The sequence below is a fragment of the Nipponia nippon genome, unplaced genomic scaffold (genome assembly GCF_047370975.1).
Source record: "Nipponia nippon isolate SJK-2023a ecotype South Korea unplaced genomic scaffold, ASM4737097v1 scaffold_20, whole genome shotgun sequence".
In the NCBI taxonomy this organism is placed as follows: Eukaryota; Metazoa; Chordata; class Aves; order Pelecaniformes; family Threskiornithidae; genus Nipponia; species Nipponia nippon.
The window spans coordinates 1976220-1996374 of NW_028262337.1; the positions used below are offsets into that span (position 1 = coordinate 1976220).

At 41.8% G+C, this 20155-nt stretch overlaps 1 protein-coding gene across 1 annotated transcript; it reads left to right on the forward strand.

The window, feature by feature from the left end:
• The first annotated feature begins 94 nt into the window (after window positions 1–94).
• Window positions 95–19479, forward strand: ZBTB35 (zinc finger and BTB domain containing 35). The gene is made up of 8 exons (XM_087759864.1): window positions 95–204; window positions 3275–3471; window positions 4192–4330; window positions 5792–5893; window positions 6697–6841; window positions 9456–10144; window positions 14552–14682; window positions 17281–19479. The coding sequence occupies exons 3-8, from the start codon at window positions 4207–4209 to the stop codon at window positions 17941–17943; spliced, it is 1854 nt and encodes a 617-aa protein (XP_087615990.1). The 5' UTR covers window positions 95–204; window positions 3275–3471; window positions 4192–4206; the 3' UTR covers window positions 17944–19479.
• The last annotated feature ends 676 nt before the right edge of the window (window positions 19480–20155 follow it).

Below are 20155 nucleotides of genomic sequence, written 5' to 3' on the forward strand. Positions count from 1 at the left end.
GGGTGCACCGGGCCGCCGAGCCCCGCCCTCCCACCGCCCGCGCGCCCCGCCGCGCTAAAGGTGACCCTGCCGTCACTTCCTCCGCGCGGTGCAGGCCGGGAATGCGAGTCGCGATTGGCCGGCGCCCGCCCCGCTTTCCAGCGCGCTGGCGAGCAGGAAGCGGCAACGGCGGAGCGGGCGCGGCGGAGCGAGGGGCTCCGCGCGGTGAGTACCTACCGGAACCGCCCTCCCACCCCGCGGGGCGCCGCGCCGCCGGGCCGCGGCCCGGCCGGGAATTGAAAAGGGATCGATTTAATGCGCGCTTTGATGACGTAATAGGGACTAACGAGGCGGCCGTGCTGCCACGCGCGCGGCTCGGGCCGGCACCGGCCGCCTCCCCTCCTCGGGCGTGCCCTCGCGGGACACTCGCGCCCGCCGGCCGTCGCCCGCGCCGCTCTCGGGGCGCCCGTGCCCGGCGGGCGCTCGGCGCTGGCTAGGCCTTCCGCCTTCTCCCGCTCCTGGGACCCGGCGGGCGCTCATTGGCTCCTCCGCGCGGGGCGGGCTCTGCCGCCGCCTCACGATTGGCGGGGGCCGCGCTGACTGCCATCGGCGCCCGCCAATGGGGCTGCGGCTGGCTGCGGCTGGCCGCGGGGGCGCGAGGGCTGAAGCCCGGGGGAGGCGCGCGCGGCCGCCGGCGCCTTGGCGGGTCCCGGGCCGGGGCCTGCGGGAGCGCGGCGGGGCCCCGGGCGATGGCGCCGGCCCCGGTGCCCCCTGCAGCCGCTGTGGGCGGCGAGAAGCCTCTCCCGCTCCTCGGCAGTGCGGCCCCCGGCGTGTGGCTGGGCCGCCTCCGCCTCAGCGGGAGCGAGGCCTCGTCTGTGGCTGCGGGGACCGAGGGGCTGGCTGGGTGCTTGGTCCGCCGTTGTTATTTTTGAGGGAAAATATGCGGCACGGTGCGCAGGAAGTTCTCGCTTCTGCCTTACCTGGAAGCAACCGCTGCTGCTGTCCACCAAACAGCGCTCAGGTTCCCCTTCCCTCAGGTGGTTGCAGCGAGATGGCAGCGGTTTGGCCACCGGTCATCTGAGTTGCCCTGACACTGCTCCGCCTGCCTGCACTCCTACATGATCCATGCAGGCAAAGAAAACAAATGTCTAGTGCCTAAAATACAAGGAGTTCCTGTGGTAGTCCAGGAGGTTAGTAACAGTAAGATGGCTTCATTGAGGTAGATTTGTAAAAACAGATCTGCAAAACGCATGCATATCATGTGAGATGCATCCAGTGTTACAAGCCGATAAGTCAGTAGTTGGCTGCGTCTTCCAAGGAAATCGAGGTAAACAACTGGAGTGGTCCAGGTTCCATCACTCATCTGTGAGCCTGCTCATAAGTGGTGGCTTGGATCGCTTCTGTCTGCCTGCCTTGGCTTCTTAGTTTTCTCTGAGGACTCTGCCTTTCAATTCTTCCTCCAAAGCTGCCACGCTCTTATTGAATACCTGCTGTTCTGTTGGGCTTTTTCGTGCAATATCACTGGGCTTTTAAAATGAGAATACTCAATGAATGCTGCACCTGCATTTAGAGATGCAATAAAGTCACACTTTTTACTAGTTCTGTGTTAATTCATGACAATAAACTAGCTGTCATAAGGTGTATGTTTTCTTGTTCATGTTTTTTAACTGTTATGAGAAAGACAAAACTTTTTTTAATTTCTTAGATTTGGTAGGGAGGAGGTTGCTCTATTATTTTGAGAGGTTTTTTTGTAAGATACCCCTACAAACATTCAATTTAGAAGTAAATTGCATTTTAGTAGGTGGCAATCATGAGAGTCGGGGATCAAAATTTTGTATGTTTTTACTTCTAAGGAATTATGTTTTTAACTGCAAGTCATCTGTCCTTTTATGATGTGTCAAAAATGGGCACGCAGAATCGAACAGTGAAGTAAATGGCTGACAGCTTCCCATGTGAGACTTTATGTGGAATACCAGATGACAGAAGAAAGGCAGGAGCTGCTGGTCATCTGTCTTACACCCATTGTTACTGATGAGGTGAAGGGAATGCCGCAGCCGCTCCTATCCGCCTCGCTTTTCCCCTGGCCCTCACAGGCTGGTCTCCTCTGTCCTCTTTAAGGCCCTGATAGGTATTTCAGCATCTGCTTGGCAAAGCAGTGATAGCGGGTAGAGCTAGACTTCATAAGCGGCTGCTTCTGCTCTTCTTTTTTCATGCTCTTGGAAACTTGACTTCTCCATGGGCCAGTTCTTCTGAGATGCAAGAAAGAGTGTGTTTTGTGGTGAAAATAGGAATTCCACAATTTCCTTTACTTGGTGTTTGTAACTTTGCTTTTATCATAACCCCATATACCTTTGACTTCTATCAAACCCCATATACCCGTAGGTGCGTTTGTTGTAAGTGAGGCAGAATTCACACAGCTGCAGAGGGGAGTTAGCAAGCGTGGTGGCATCAGCTCAGATGTGGTTAGTACACGTCAGGAACAGTTTTGGGCCCAGGACTTTCCAACTCCAACCACACACAAAAAAAATCCACACCAGAAGTCAGGGGGCACCTGCCCTCTAGTTCCTCCTAACACTCTGGAGAAAACGGCTTTTTTGCCACACCAGATATTTCCCTCTCTGTATTCAACGTTTGGTTTGATGGTAGCTGCTCTCCTCACTTGCTTCCTTTTGTGCATGGGCACGTCCCAGCTGTGGGGAGCAGGGAGTGACTCAGATTCGCAAATCCCCTCGGTGTGGATTAAGGTGAAATAACACTCAAGGTCTGTACATACATCAGCTTTAATGGGAGATTTCCATAAAACAAATATTCTGTAAAGGTTGGCCCTCTAGCAGTTATACCGACCTAAGCTATGCGGCTCTATGGGAAATGAAGGTAAGCCTTGCGTTATTCGATGCAGCGTCAGGCCTGCCAAGGGGGGCATTGGGTGAGGAGAGCCCCTGTACACTCGCAGGTGGCCCTATTGATTGGCCCCAGCTCCTGGACTTGTGGAGCCTTCTTGTCCCGGTTCCAGGAGTGGCTGAGACACCCCTCGAATCAAGAGAAGTGGCACTAGGCCCCTCCTCGTGACTTAACCCTCTCTCGACTCCCGGCAGGGCCTCTGGGCTCGCAGTGCAGGCGCCCGGGGCTCATCCTTTCCACCATGCCGAGTATAACAGTACAGCGAAGGTTATGCCTCACATTCCTTCAAAACTCATTCAAGCCTGGTCAGAAACCACATATTCTTCAAAGACTGTGAGAAGAAACAATGTTTCTGTGCTAATGTGACTTTGAAATGGCTTTGCTTTTTCTACAGCATTCTCAGTGTGAGCCATGTGAATGTGGGAGTTGAAGATGAGTGCTGCTGCACAGATCTGAAGTCATTGCCTGGAGTTAATTTGTGAAGTGCTTTCACTGAAGCGCTTGGACTCTCTCCCGAGCTTCTTTTGCATAAGCAGCAGACTAACATCTGCGTCTTGTCCACAGGCACAGAGTTCTGCTAAACCTCTTCAGGTTTGAGAACCTCTGCAAATCCCAACCCCAGCTATGTTTATTGTATAAGTAAGGGAGGAAGGGCAATCAGATTACAAGCGTATGCGTCCTTCAAAAAGTTGGCAAAGAATATTTCACCTTGCAGGGGGAGAAGTGTAAGTAGGCTGGGTGAATAAGATGCTCTTTGCTCTTGGGTGCGACAGCACGTTAAATCCCTGGCAACTCGTATGTACTCAGAGGCTGAAAAGTGCTGCTTTATTACATCCTTATTTAAAGGAAGTAAATATCTTGTGCTCACTAAGTGCAAAATGTGACTTTAATATGAAAATTTTAAGACCTGTTCTTCTACGAAGTGGATTGGTGGAATTGCGAGAAGTAAATTGTGACATTAATGCTGCTGAGGTGTTGTTGAATAGTTAGCTGTGGAGATGTTATATCCCTGCAGTATTTGCTTTGAGGGAGGTGAGTCCTTGCTGAATCTGTAGAATAAAGAAATATACTTACACACTTTGACTGTTTTTTTCATGTGTATAAATGAGGCAATATTCCATGTCGTTAACCCTACCATTTCCTACATGTCAGCTAAAATGAGGTAAACCTGTTACCAAGATAGTTGAGTGTTCCTATTGGTTTTGTCTTCCCTGAAAAGTGCTAGTTAGTTCATGTTTGTATACTAACCTGACTGTGCATGGTATTTACTGAGTCGTGCAGTATTCTCACTCCGTACCACGTCTCTTGCAGACCAGTCCTTTTGCCATGGAAGCCGAAGAAACGATGGAGTGTATCCAGGAATTCCCTGAACACTATAAAGTTATTTTGGATAGACTGAATGAACAACGTGAGCAGGACCAGTTTACAGATATCACTCTGATTGTCGATGGTACGTACAGGCCTGACAACTAGTTGGTGCACAGAAAATTCTGAAAGCTGTGCTGGGGAGCTGTTGTGTTTGTCACAGATCAGCTGTCAAACTGGGCTGCTATCAGATTCTTGGTTCTCTACTGGTGTGCGAGTTGTTTGCAGAGTTTCATTTAAAATCTTGGGGTGAACAGTCTCCAGCAGTGATTAATAATTTGGCTTCTGCTTTTCCAAACAAGGGGCTAAATATTTTCAGATAGAAGCCCACTTTGAAACCACTGTGCTATATTTAACCTGTTGTCTAATGTTAAAATATTTTTCCCTGACTTGAGCTGACTGTTTGCATGCAGAGAACTTGTACAAATACTGTGTTTAAAAAACAAACAAACAAACAAACAAACACAAAAACCAAAACACCTTGAAATAAGATTTACTTCTTGCTTCTCTGGTGTCTGCCTACTATTTTAATATACAGTTAAACTAGGGTAGAGGCACTCACTTTTCTTTTTATATGTGTTGTAAGGACATAAGTATTAGTTTAAAAGGATGACAGAGATATAAGTGCTTATTATCTCCTTAGAAAAAGTGGTGTCTGGTAGATGACCTAAGATTGCTTCTTATCCCAAACATGTCTTAGAATAGATGACGACTTCAAGGAAGATAGGCAGTGTTCACTAGGACAGACTTAGCTAAAGGAGTACCACCTGATCTTCAAAAGGACAGCAAGAACTCAGTTGAAGGAAAAGGGTCCTACAGAGCCCGGATTAGAAAAAAATAAACAAATGAAGAAAAAATTACCCTTCAGGAATTGCCGTAGTTTAACTGACAGTGCTTGCATAAAACTTACCGTGAATGTTTGTTCCTGCTCTTGTATTGCCAGACCCATGTGTTGAGCTCCAAGCTGTTTTTAAGTGCAGCTGTGTAATTCTAATCCATGTTGCTTCTCTTATCTCTGTCCCATGGAGCCTTATGAATGTTCATGTGTGCGCCAGGGAGAAGGCAACACAGTGATGGGGAATACACAGTCTGGAAAACAGGAAGAACAGAGCAGAACCACTTCTGTTCTGCAGTGGTGTTTATGCTGGCGGAAGTGGTGATAAACTACATCTGTCTGTAAGAGCAACAAAAACCAAGGAGAACCTGGATAAAACTTGAGAGCTGAGCCCAAGACATACAGGAAAAAGTTTGCATAGGAATTTCCCGTAACTTAAATATCTGAAAAGAGAAACACTGGAGTGAGTGAGTCGTCCAGCTGATTGAGTTGCAGAGCTAAAGCAAGCTCGGTGATGTCAGCAAGGGTCCGCATGAGATGGGACAGGTTATCTGCAGTAGTATCCCGTGTTACAAGGAGACATACTAAGTGACTATATGCTGCTGGAATAGATTTGTAGACTGGGTGGTCTCTTTTCTGCATCTGCAGTTATTCTGCACTATGAGTGAGGAAGGTGTTACCCTAATCCAAAATTTTTGTCTCTATTTGTAGGTCACCATTTCAAAGCTCATAAGGCTGTTCTTGCTGCCTGTAGCCAGTTCTTCTACAAATTCTTCCAAGATTTCACTCAGGAGCCCTTGGTGGAGATTGAAGGTAATCTGATTTGTGCATATAAAAACCTTCAGAGTTGTGTGCCCAAGCTGGAAATGAATGTAGTATCGTTGGTATGGGCTTACATACATGCTTGGTCATATCAATTAGCTTTCTAGATATCAGCTCTTGAGTGGTTCTGAAGCAGCTACCACCACTGGAAAAAAACTTCCCCTGAAGAAAAATTGAAAAGAAAAAGAACAGTCTTGAATTAAATCTTTTGGAACAGAAAGTGTGAGGTTCTGTGGGTGGTTTTTTCCTTTATTTTTTTCTTCCCACCAATACATGGCTAATGGAGGTCAGCCAGACCCTGTATGTTTTTAGGACTAGCAGTGTGACATACAATCTTTTCCCTGACAACAGCCATTCCAGTCAGATGAAAAAGCCTGCCAGTGATGGCCAATGGCAGATGTCTTGGCTGGGATGCAAAAGCAGGATAGACGTGGAGCAATACTTGCCTGGTAGGCAAGGAGCGAATTCCTGGAGCAGATTTCAGCCTCCAGTATCTTGCTGCTCAGAGGTCTCTTGAGAGGGAGATTGTATTTTTGTGTTTAAATCTATACTTTTTATTATTCAAACAGGGTTTTGTCCATCTTATCCTTCCTTTTATCTTTGTTGTGGCGTAATTCTGTGGTTATTCCAGATTCACATGTTTCTGCAGTAGACTTTTTATTCCAACATAAGCCTTTTAAGGCAGCTACAGTACTATGAGCAAAATGGTGAACAGGCAAGTGTGCAAGATTCATCAGATAGAAGGGACTGAGGAATTGCTAAAAGAAAGCATTGTTTTTCTTGCCTGTATATAGGTGTAAGTAACATGGCATTTCGTCACCTCATTGAGTTCACCTATACGGCAAAACTAATGGTCCAAGGTGAGGAAGAAGCAAATGATGTTTGGAAAGCAGCTGAGTATCTACAGATGTTAGAAGCGATCAAAGCACTTGAAATCAGGTAAGCACGTAAGCATCTTTTTCTTCCCAACACTGAAATGTAGAGTCACAAGAATCCTTTTACAAGAGCTGGCTGCCAGTATTTTGCAGTCCTGTTCCTTATCCTGGAACCTCCTGAACTTGTGTGTGACCATATACTCTTCTACTATAAGATATGGGTCAGAATTATACAGGCTGAAAAATGAATGTCACATTCTTTGGGCTGGAACTTGATGCCAAGTGACGTGGCTGGTAAATGTTGCAGACATTGTAGGGCTGTGACTTTGTGGTAACTAACACCAGTTCTCTGTGCTGTCTGACTGCCCACCTGATTGACAGCTGGGTGTACAGTGACCATGTGCCTCAGGTAATTAGGCCACATTAACAAGCTTGTGCTGGTGTTTTGATTTCATGCAGCTTTCTGCTATTTCTGAGAGAATAAGCAGTGATCGTAAAACTTCTTGCTGCAAAATTCACCTCTGAAACTTCTTAAATGAATGTAACTGTTATAATCAGTTTTACACGGGATCAGTACTTAATCAAATGTTGCTGTGGCACCTTTTCTCAAGTACCAGGAGCGGTACTCCATTGCCAGACTCCAACCTGAGAAAAGCAGGTGCCAGTCCCATCACACTGTCTTTCTTCCCCTTCCTTCCCTTTCACTGTCACAAAATGCTGTCACGTCCTCACTCCTTCTGCGTCCGACACTGTTCTGCTGCTGTGAACACCCTTTTTTGACATTATTAAGATTAAGCATGGTACCACCAAAAGATTTTTTTTTTTAATTCAGGAAAAAAAGCAGACCTTAGCTGTCTGCTTGAGGAATTTAAAAGAAACTTGAAACTGAAAAAGTACATTCTAATCAGTGTGTCACTTTGAGTCAGTGTACGCTGGTAGAGCTGTTGAACCAGGATTCAGATCCATCCATCAAGCTAAACTGTCCAGCCTGCGATTATTGCCCACTATTGTATAATGTTATGCAGTTTGTTGGTTATTCATCACTAGTAAACACTGTAATTCTTATGTTACAAGAAAACAAATGTTTTGCTTAACAAACACACATGCAAGCCAGTCTATTCTTAGAGTTATTTCCATTGTTCATAGATATTGAAAAGTTTTTTTTGTGGGGGTTTGTTTGTTTTGTTTTGTTTTGTTTTTTGTTAGAAATACAAACTTGAGTGCCATTGCCAGTCTCTGTTTTTTCCTCCACAGTAAAAGGGGTAAGAATTGCAATACAGTGCCTCAGTCAGAGCTTTGAGTGAAAGGGATAAGCTTCAGAAGCTTCAGCTGAAGTAGAGATGATTATAGAACTAACTATTTGTATAATGCACCAGAGTTGCACATCGCATAATCTAAACTAGAAAGAAAACAACCAGCTGTTATTCCTTAAAGTGCAGTTGTGTTGTATGTCTGTATCCGCACTCAAAGTTCACACAATGTGGCCAAGGACGGTCGCCTGCTCTTTGCTGAGCAGATTATTCTCTTGGTACGTGATCCTGGAGCTCCTTGCAGTAATGTGCAAAGTAACTGTCCCCTTCTAGACATCAGAAATCCAGGCTAGATGAAACTGTAAGTTTATCTTGCTCTGTCTTCCTGTGTCTGAATAGGGTAACGTACAATTTAATAAGCTGTATCCTGCATTAGATCATTAGCCACACATCTTTGACATATCAGTTACAGATACTGGTGAGAGCCTTACCTCTCCTGTTACTAGAAAATGTGAAGGTGATAGGGAGTAGATTATGTGAAAGGATTCATCAGGCTGCAGGAGAAGGTAAAAGCACAGCTTACTCCCGTCAGTCTGATTTGAGGGGAAGATAGCCACTCATTTTCGAAACTGATAATCATAGTAAAACCTCCAGCACATAAGTGCTGTGGATGATCTTGAGGGCATCAAACTTGAAAGCATTGGCCCACTCAGCTCTGTCTGTGTTTGAGGTTGCATGCTACCCGAATGTCTTGGAGGAAGGACGTTGTGTGTGTATGATGCAGAAAGAACAGGAACAGAGCTGGTGGTTGTGTTTAAACCCATAAAGTAAACTAGAATACTCTTGCCACATCACAGTGGCTTTTATTTTTACCTCAGCTGTTAGCTGTGTGCTTTCCTGAAGTACAAGGTGTTACAATAATCGTTGTGTGAAGTCACAGCTATAGTGTTTTCTAACAAGCTGTAAGCACTGCAGGCAATTGCACACGCTCCAGGGCTTAAGAGGTGAATAGCATAGGAAGGACTTGAATCTTATTTCTGAGTAGGCAGGACAAAGAACTCCTTCCTTTGGGGAAGTTTCCTTTCCAAGTACAAAATTTCACAAGTTTCTCAGATAAACCTATGTCATTAGGTTAACTGGCCTTTTTTCTTGGTCGGTGCTTTGTATCACTGAAGCAGAGCTATTTAAAACACTTTGGTAGCCTTATGTCAAAGGCTCTACAGCTTTAACCATGCTGTTTTACAGCTGTAAGGAGTATAGATTAAGGACAAATTAGCTTCTGACATGTACACAGGTTATGTGGTCGTTCATCATTTGGCTTCTTTGAGAAACAGCTAGAGAGTGTTGGATGCAGAAGCTCAGTATTAGGCAGGAATTGTTGTGTCAGTGCTTATGGGTCTTAACCATGTTTATGCAAATGCTTTACAGGAACAAAGAAAATTCATCACCCTTAGAATCAAATCAAGCACAGGGTAAAAATAAACCAAAAAAGAGGAAGATAGCTGAAACCTCTAATGTTATAACAGAAACACTGCCATCTGCAGAATCGGAGCCTGTTGAAATTGAGGTTGAGATTGCCGAAGGGACGATTGAAGTGGAAGATGACAGCATCGAAACGCTTGAAGAAGTAGCTTCTGCAGAGCAGTCCATAAAGTACATACAGACAACGGGTACATCAGATGAATCTGCTTTGGCTCTTTTGGCAGATATCACCAGCAAGTATCGTCAGGGAGAGAGAAAATGCCAGATCCAAGAAGAAGGTGATAGTGCAACTGATCCCTCGTGCAAACAGGTAGAAGGTATTGAAATTGTGGAACTTCAGCTGTCACACGTGAACAATTTATTCCACTGTGAGAAATGTAACCGTTCGTTTAAATTGTTTTACCATTTTAAGGAACACATGAAAACACACTCTACTGAGAGTTACAAGTGTGACATATGCAATAAAAGGTACCTACGAGAGAGTGCTTTGAAACAGCACCTCACCTGTTACCACCTTGATGAAGGTGGTGCCAGCAAGAAGCAAAGACCTGGCAAAAAAATACATATATGCCAGTACTGTGATAAGCAGTTTGACCACTTTGGACATTTCAAAGAGCACCTCCGGAAGCACACAGGTAAGAGTACTGCTATATTCCTGTCCTTGGGGCCTTGGCTCTAGCGTTTTGGGTTTTTGCATGTTTTGGGGAAATAGCGAATATGCTGAAGAGAACACATGGGTTCTGAGTGCTAGAAATACGTGGCTTCTAGTTACAACTGAAATGCTGGTTTGTCTTTTTGTTTGTTCGTTTGTTTTGTTTTCCATTGCTGGAAACTTTTGAGGGACTGAGGTGGTTAAAAATAGGGACCTCAAAGCAGAAGGAACTAATGAAGCTTCTCTCTCAAGTGTATTAAATCTTAGATTTTTTCAAAATCATTTCCTACGGTATGTTTCCTTCTTTAAAAGTAACTCCTCAGTTTGGTACTTTTGTTTTCACAACTCTACTCGTAAATGTTTCTGTTGAAATATAATCTGAACTGTGAGCTTCTCAGTGGAATACAGTTTAGCGGGTTTCTTTGTCTAACAGAACTTCTGAGCAAATGCCTATTAATGCATTAAGCATAAAATACCCCCTAACAATTCTCTCTGGTACCATCTTGTTTGGAAAGTTTCACCCTTGCTCTTGACACCTCATCTATGATTTGATTTTTCTTTGTTAATTAACAGAGCAAAACATTTCTAGTGACTATAGTACACTTTTTTTACTGTGAAATCTGCATCTTTGAAATCTGGGTAGCATCGTTGAGTACAAAATGACTTGTGCTCCTTCTTTATGATATGGGAGGTTAAGATTCTACTTCTTCATCTCACTGAAAAGTCTACTATCTGAACAGGTACTGAGCATTATACAGTTAACTCTGAATGTAAAATATATGTGGTCCCGATCTTCCAGATGTTTTTATTTAATATGTCAGTCATGAGTCATCAGTAAGAATTAAATGGAGGGTAGCAGCCCTATTTCTCTCACAGCTCCTTATTGTTGTTAAAGCCTTTGAATTCAAATTTCTTTGTATCTGTATATGGGACTGCTGAGTATTGATATATGACACTGTGTCCAGTCTATTCCCAATAGCCCCTTAAAGGTTCCATTTATAAACAGTCTTTGGCAAATGCTTATCCTCTATGAAGCAGGGAGTGTTTTTTCCATTATAAGCAATCCAAATACAAGTTACGTAACAGAAGTCTTTTCAGAGAAAAGTTTGTGGCAGATTAACAGAGTAACCCAAATATCACAATATGTTGGTTGATGTTACCACAAAGGATTTTGAGGACAATGCAACTTAGCATATCACATGTTACAGAGTACTTCCTAAATATCTGTTGATACAAGTATAATGCATGGAATCTAATTACTTCTGGTTTAGCATTTTCAAAAGCCTTAAGCTTAAAATCAGAACAGATACTACCATTTAACTGTGGTCTCCTAAGATCAGTGGAAAAACTCCCATTCAGCCAAAGGCTTTCTAAGTTCTGAATTCTGTATAGCACTGGTTGAATTCTAAAATGAAATTAAAAGGCCTACAAGAAAACATCCTACAAAGTATTTGAACCTGTTGCTGCCTAATCATAACACCAGTAATAACATGAAAATAGCAATTGAGGCAGAAATAGACCACCTTATCAGTGTTGGTAATTCATTTTAATGTAGAAATTTGACATTATCAATGACTATTATCTTCATCTCAATAAAAGAAAGGAAGGAGATCCGTCGAGTTTTTTCTTACTCATGCGTACAGTGCCTTAAGCAGCTTCTGAGTCTCTGAAAAAATACCTCAGAAATGTTATGCATGTCATGTAACTCTGAAACTATTAACAAAGTCGTCTCCAGAACTTATAAAGAGAGAGGGGCTTTGTTCTGATGTCATTATTATCTTTTTCCTCTTTATAAGAACGGATGAGATTTCACTTGCCAATCGTAAATAGTGCACAGGACAGAAATTCTGCAGGGCTGCACTTAAGTAATGTACATCTGTTGAGTTCAATAGCTCTAATTTCTCTTACACAAGAAGAGCAATTTCCTCATACAGAAATCAATCTTAGAATGAAGATACTGCTCTCAATATGCTGGTCTAATCCTGATATTTCACAAAAATTATATTCCTTAGCAGAAAGAGACACTGAACAGCTCTGATTCCCTGTGATTTTACTGGAAATTTTGACTGCTGAATATTTCTCAACGTTAGGTGTTCTTGATTTTTTTTTTTTTTTTAACTTTTATGGAGACTGTGTGTGAGTGAAGGTGGAAGTGAAGAAGTCGTGATGTGCTCCAAGCAGCTAAATTAATCTGCCCTTGTCTGAAAACCCTGTAACTGAAGTGATTCGTATACAAACTTTGTAGGAAAAATTAATCAAGGTCCTTGCCATTCTTGGTAAATCTAAAATATGTTTTACAGGAAGTGTAGTTTACATCTTCCATAGGAGTGAATAAATGGACTCTAGTTATGTACCTTGAAGAAATGATACCAAGAAGTTCATTTGATACACACCTGCCTTTGGTGTGTTTGTGGAAAAAAAACCTAATAACTAGATTTACTATTTCTCTCTAAACCCAATCTAAGTAATGATATGGTCGCTTTATGATTATGGTTGAATTCCCTGGTATTTCTTACATATTAGGCAAATAAAAGTCACTATGTTAGTTGTTATGAATTTCTTTGGGTTAAAAAATATTTATTTGGGGCAGTCTCCTTCCTGTGACTGTCACACTATAAAGGACCAGCACAATATTGGACTATCTCCGGTCAGAATTTCTGGCTTGTGAGTTACTTACGATTGGCAAGTGAAATCTCATCCATTCTCATAATGGGAGAGAAAGATAATCATTAGATTAGGCCAGAAGCCTCCCGAAGAAGAGAGAGGAGAGCAGACAGCTGGCACGCTCTCTGTGTTTTCCATCACTGCTGTGACGGGTGCAGCCCAGGTCACAGCGTTGATTCACATTGTGCAAGAAATCACACAATGTCCTTTGGCCTTTGGATATTGCCACCATTACCTTTGAATTGTCACTTTCAGACACTTTCAGCAGAATATGTTGGAGATTACTGAAGAATTTGAGTAAGAATAGAATAAATCTGTCCCTGACTGGTGCCTTGCTCCAAGTAGCTATTTTAAATGTGACCAGATCACAGAGCAGGTGAAGGTCTGTGGTGTGAGCTTTGCTCTGTAGTATCCATTGGTTGCTTGGGCAAAGTCTGTGATTTTTGACCTGCAAGACTGATGGCACGTCAGCATCCTCTGCATTACGTGGACAACAGTCTCCAAAAACATAGCATTTTGTAACCATTAAGGGGAATGTTCCCACCATTTAACATTTTTCTGTAGCCTTTAGGTGTATAAGTGAGAATTATAGGCTACTTGTGGATTTCTTCTGAAAAGCTAATTAGGAACTTCTGAATATCTTTATTTCTGAAAATACGGGTTTATTGGCTTTCCATCTCAATAGCCAATAACTACTGCATTCCTGAAAATGCAGGGTTTTAAACTAGCTAGGATAGATTCTTATGTTATTCACTGAAATGTCTCAGCCTCTTTCGGAGTTCATTAAGCCGTCTGTTTCAGTAGTGATGTCGGTGTCAGTACCTCCGCAGATTAATTATCAGACTTTCAGAAGAAACACACTGTTCCTAATTTTTTGTACTTTAATTTCCATGGATTTCATTGTGTTTGTGCATGATGGAATTAGTAAACAGAGACACCAGTTGTTCTTTGTTACTACTTGATCTACCTGATGACAGTAACAACAATATACTACTTTGGATGAAAAAGAGAAAACGACCTGTTTTCAGCCTCCCCTGCTGTTGTCCTTAGCTGGCTTCTGTGTTTGGTACCAGGTTTGAAATGAAGTGGCCAAACTGAAAAGAATTTTTATCTTGCTTGTGCCCATTTATGTCCCTCTGTGCTTTCTTTTCACTGTGTTTGGGGAGCGAGAGGGGGTGTCATTTGTTTGTTTGTTTTGATACTGATGCAGTGTTATTTCGGGGTTATTCCATGCCAACTTCTTTTTCTGGAGATCAGTTTCAGCTCTCAAGCATAAGCTGTTATTGTTCTTGAAAATAAAACTTTGTATTATTTAAATACTTCCTTCTTTAACGTGTCACTTTGTGTATTTACTACTGTTGATTCTTTAATTGTAAATATTATCAGATGAAAAGAGAGAAATAGATGCTATTTCTTTAAGATATTTCATCAGAATAGTAATCTAATTTCCATAAAAACCTAAATGTACCTTAAATGGCACTGGTAATTGTTACATTGTTTTTTTTCTAAATGAGAGTTATGACTCCACATTAGGTTTTTTCCCTTTTATTTACATAAGTAAAGTTTACATAGAATGTCTTTCTCTTCTTTTTAGAATAATCCATTTGGCCACGTCTTTACGGCATATTTATCAAGCTACACAAAAGGGAGAGAGGGGAAGAAGAGAGAGCTGACAGAAAACTGCCTGGTTTTATACACTTACAAATCCCTGTATCTGTCTTAACAGGTGAAAAACCATTTGAATGTCCAAACTGCCACGAACGTTTTGCTAGGAATAGCACGCTCAAATGTCACCTGACGGCCTGTCAGTCTGGAGCTGGAGCTAAAAAGGGAAGAAAGAAGCTGTACGAATGTCAGGTGGGTAATGGAAGCAGCAGAGTCTGAGGCTAGATAGCTCCTTCCTGTGCTGAGGGAGTGTGGGAATGTTGAGCAGGAAAGGCAACAAGAGCGGGCTTATCTCTCCACGAGCTACTTTTAGTGAAATAAATATAAGGATCGCATTCAACCACAATGTGCAGATAAATTCCTATATCTGAGTAGTTCCATTTAAAATATGGAATTACTGATATGGACCCTCATAATACTTGTAATCAGAGTCTTATGGGTTGGTAAGTGTTCATCTGCATTTTACTGATCTTTCTGCTTCCTTTTCAAGGTTCTTGATGCACTGACCTAGGCCTTTCCTGCTTGTGAGCATGCTTCACTAAAGTCCAAAATAAAAAGTACTATTTTATTTCCTATTTTATTATTCTTCTGTTTGATATCCAATATGTTGGCTTTGTCTGGAAAGTCATTCCAACTTATGATTACAATCTGTAATGTCTTTTAAGCAAACATAAATGCTGTAGATGGATAGCTAGGGTATTTGGTCACCATATGTAACTGACATTTGAAAAGCTGTTCAGATAAATCTTACATATCTTTTCAAAGCTGATTCTGAAAAGCTGGAAGATACAAGAGCTGAGGCTGGTTGTAGCATTTTTGTGTGCCATTTTGCTGCCCCACTGCTGTGACAGTCTCAAATAAGAACACACTTCTTTCTCTTGCTCTCTCGCGCACACTCCTGTGCTCTCGCACTCCCGCTCTCTTTCTCACATGTTCTCGCGCTCATTCTCAGTCATTCTCTTGCACTCTTTCTTTTTCTTTTCCCTTAAGGCTCTCACCTTATTCAGTTCACAGAATGGCTGTGGTTTGAGGTTAAATTGGGTTGTGTAGTGAAAAAAACTGCCAGGTATTGGCTTTATTTGTTCCAAAGGAGAAAGTGATCTGATTCACAGAAAGCACTGAATACTGCATGAGATGAATTAATTTTGTGTTGCTAATCAAATCATTTAATCTGAAGTTTCGCTGATGCTGTTGCATCATTTAGTTGTTGTGCTAGTTGTGAAGTTAATTCTTGGGACCTTACCTTTGTCTTAAAGGTAAGTTTGTCCTGAATGTGAGAATTACTGTATAACACAGAGTTGTACCTAATAGCTTCACTGAACATACTGTTTTGTCTTTGTGATCCTTCGGTCTAATCACTTTGTCATAGCTTTCTCTTTCTAAATTGATACCATATCCTCTCACAGATGTTATGAATGTGGATTAGTGTTTCTTCAGCCTGCGGAAACTACAGCGAATAAATTTTTGGATGGTTTTTTCTTGAATTTTTCTTTCTTTAGAACTAAATTTGAATAGCATTCAATAAATAAATCTAGGCTCACTGAACAAAGAGGAGAAAACAGAATTGTGCTTCCTTGATGAGCATTTTTGGTGCTTTTCAGTGAGTACTGAATTAGGCTTCACGTGGAAAGAACAATAATTGTGTGCTTGGGCATTACCGATAGTCATTACCTTTATGTATGACTAAGTAATTTTGAGTGCTTATCTATAAGGTTAGTATTTTAAGGAGTGTATGTGCAACTTCATTGCACTGAAGTGTGAGCCTAGGGGGGAAAAAAAGCACGGCACTAGCATCACAAACCAGTTTTAACAGACTTCAATAGCAGAATGGAGATACTTAGCTCCACTACACAGACCTGTTCTTAAGTTAATGTCTGTCAGATACTCCATCATCCTTCTGTGCTGTTGCTGAAAATTATGAGGAGATGGAACATTCTGTTTCAAAACTGTTTGCCAGCAGTTGAAGGTGTGTTGAGACGCTGCAGAAAGCAGCCAAGAACACTTGCATGGACAAAGGCTCCTGAGCTTGTTTCTTTACTCCGAGCTTGATTCTACCCCACTCTTCTCTCTCTTCTGCCCTGGCACCTCATTCATTTTTGCAGTCTCTGTGTGTTGTTTTCAGTCTACTTACCTCACTGCCAGCTGAAGGGAAGGAAGTGTGCTCATGTGCTTTGTGAAAATAGTATGTTTGCTGTTGAGGCAGTACTTTTAGCTGGAAGAGAATTAAAGGGATGGAGTTTTAAGAGAGTTTTATCTGCTGAAATCACTCAAGTGGTTTTTTGAAATGGCAAAATGGGAGAGTTCAGTCTAACCAGTTAAACCTCATGATGCTGTGAGCAAATGAAAGCTGGTAAGGAAAAGATGGCTAGTACTGCATCTAGAGCTTCAGTAAAAGGACAGTTTGTATTACACTTTCATTGTACAGTATTATTATATAAATAGTTTTCCACCCGGAACTCTAGCACCAGACATTTATTGGGGCATGATACTGTACATGAATTTCACATAAGGTTAAAATAAGAAAACTTGCAAATGCTGTACTGACTCATAAATTTTGTAGGTATCCTGTGTATGCACAACTCAAAGTAGCACACTGTTTCTTAAAAAGAAATAAATACCAGATCTTCTGTTTATCTCAAGCTGACTTCTCAGCTTTTACCTTGTGACATAAATGTTTTTTAATCCAAGTAGCAAGAAGCTACACTATGTGAAGCCATGATCTGAAACAGGCACTATACTTTGTCATTATTTCTGGTGACACTGTTTAACATACGGTATCTTTTGTTTCAGGTTTGTAACAGCGTGTTTAACAGCTGGGATCAATTCAAAGATCACTTGGTAATACACACCGGTGACAAACCCAACCACTGTACCTTATGTGATTTGTGGTTTATGCAAGGCAGTGAGCTGAGAAGGCACCTCAAAGAAATGCACAATATTTCAGAACGAATAGTGACAGAAGAGGTTCTTCCAGTGGAAGCTGTGGAAGCTGAACCAGTAACATCAATGACTATTATAGAACAAGTGGAGCAAGTCCATGTCCTACCAGTAATTCAGGTACAAGTGGATCCTGCACAGGTAACTGTGGAACAGATGCACCAGGATCTCATACAGGACAATCAGGTGAAAGGCGCACAGATAGACGAACTGCAAGAACAGGTGCAAATTAGTTACTTGGAAGTTGAACACATTGAGACTGAACAAGGTGCTGAAGTTCATGTGGAGCAGTTACATGTTGAGCACGTAAATCAAATACAGATGGAAGAAGTACAGGCAGAACTTATAGATGGAACAGACCTTGAACAAGTAGAATATGAAAGTGTTGATCAAGGAGAAGCAGAAGAAAAGGAGCCTAATCAAGTGGATGATGCAGATAAGGAAGATCATGAACAAGCTGAAGACTTAAAAACTCAACAATTAGTGGACACGCAGAATGAAAAGGTTGATGACTAGGACAAATAACCACACTGTGCAGGTTTAGGAATGAAATACCAAATTATTTTTGTTAACTTTTATGTTGGTTTTTGAACCATCAGTGGTCACCTTTCCAATATGCTGTCCTTAGGAAGCTGGACAAGAGGACCAAAATTAGCTTTCTTCATGTACAAGTAAACTTCTCTCATATGTGAAAAATAACTTTCCCATTCATGTAATACCATGGAACAGAAACTACCACAGATATGGACAGCTTTGTGGGGATTTTAATAATTAATAGCTTGTATCATTGTTACACCATCCCTGGGTATATGTAAGAGTAACTTCACCTCTTTCCCTCTTGCAATAGAAGCAAAATCTTGTTATAGATTTGCAGGGTGTCTGTGGCAGAAGAATCTGTAAAATCTGGTGCGTTCTATTGTAAGTGGCAATTGGGTACCTGTGAATTTTCAGATCAGGCTGTTTGCTGTATCCTAACAGCGGTCCCTAACTTTCAGGCTGGGGAAAAAAACATTGTTGCTGGAGGTCTCTGAGCACAAAAATCCTGTGCCTTTTCAACACCAACTGGTTAAACTTCCGCAAAGTTCCTAGAGTGTTCAAGAACCTAGTTCAGTAAAAGGCAATGTAGGTAATGTTATAGCGCTTTATATTTTTGCTTAAAATTGTCAGCTACTGATTTTTTTTTTTTTTTTTGCATTAAATGTAGAGGCAGGGGGGGCTGAGGGAGGAAACAGATTCCACGTGAAGGCAGCAGGACACTCTAAAAGGGACAGTTTAAAATAGGAAAAGCACAGTAGAATCTGTGGTAAACATCAGCTGGAAGAAAGCTACCAGCAGACTCTTCTTTTATAAACCATCATTTTGGAAAATGAGTATGTTTAAACATAAATATAGAGGAGACTTGTCTATATGGTATCATGTTCCTGTTTTTTTGAAATGAAATTCTGACACTTGACACAAAGATGTGCTAAACATAAAAGTAAAAGCCATAGGTATGAGTGCTAATCTGTGGATTGAAAAGTAGGAGTGTAAATAATTTAATCAATATTAGACAATAAAACAATACCAACCATGAAATGTTGCATTATTTGTTTCATCCAATAAATTAGGAACAACTGAGAGTGGCAATTACAGTGCCAGCTCCCAGTGGTAAGAATCAATCTCATTTTTAATAAGATTAGTAGCTCTTTATTGTAAAGTTAGATTTGTTTAGAAAATAGTTGTCTAGCTCTATGTTCAAGGATGCTAAGGACTTCTAATTCTCAATTATTGCCTTGACATTAGAGGTGCACCACACTTCTGAAAAATTTTCTTTTCAAAGCCTTAACTGAAGCGAGGAATTTTTGCAAGGATGTTCCCTAATGCTCTTGGTAATCCTGTAGATCTTAGTTAAAATCAGGCTTTTCTATTCAGTCTTCTCCAAATACAGAATTACTTCCTGGGATTTGTGCTTTTATTTAGTCTCGTTCAAAATGATTCTTGTGTTTCATCATAGCCTTTGAGAAACTGTTGCAAAACAAACATGGATCTCAATTAAAATTTCAAACAATTTGATTAATGTAACTTGCATTCTTTTTTATGATGTTTTGTGTTTTCTGAGATGCAAGTAATATGGATGAGATTCCCTGTGCAGAGGGAAGAATGTGGCCCAATGTTAATCATGAAAGTAAAAGCTGGCTATTGTATTTATACCTGGCTTCTGATAAGAAGCCTGTCTTTTGATAACACAGAGGGGACAGGCCTACTTGCTTAGCTGCATAACTGGTTTTTTAGGTATTCATGCATACAGACACAAGGTCTGTACCTGTGGAATTAAAGGAACGATCTGGCTGTCTGTCTAACCAATGAAACTCACTTTCAGGTAATTTAAGTCCAATGTAAACTGAGCAGTCGTTGTATTGGTAGCAGCGCAATGGTTTGGTAAGCAGAGTTAGGCTATTTCTTTGCTCTGATCTCCCCTTTTCAACAACAGTTCATGAACTTGGTAGGAGAGAAATGAAATGATGCTCTGTTGTTGCGCTCGGCGCTGCCCCATCCAGACTGCCGCTGAGCCGGGGTGGGAGCACGGCGGGACCATGAGCAATCCCCTCCTCACTCTGAGGGACCGGGCCAGAGGCTCTCCTCAAGTCATACCTCTGCTGGAGAGCCTTTCCCTTTGCAGCCCCTCTTCCCTATAATTTCCTTCCCAAGTGTTTGAAGCCCAAATTGCTCCCACCACTGGAGTCCCCCA

Excerpts from the sequence above, each read along its gene's own strand:
- ZBTB35 (XM_087759864.1), top strand. The coding sequence starts at position 4,207 with ATGGAAGCCGAAGAAACGATGGAGTGTATCCAGGAATTCCCTGAACAC. Across the intron at positions 6,842-9,455 it reads ATCAAAGCACTTGAAATCAG|GAACAAAGAAAATTCATCAC; the intron begins GTAAGCACGTAA and ends AATGCTTTACAG. Across the intron at positions 14,683-17,280 it reads AGAAGCTGTACGAATGTCAG|GTTTGTAACAGCGTGTTTAA; the intron begins GTGGGTAATGGA and ends CTTTTGTTTCAG.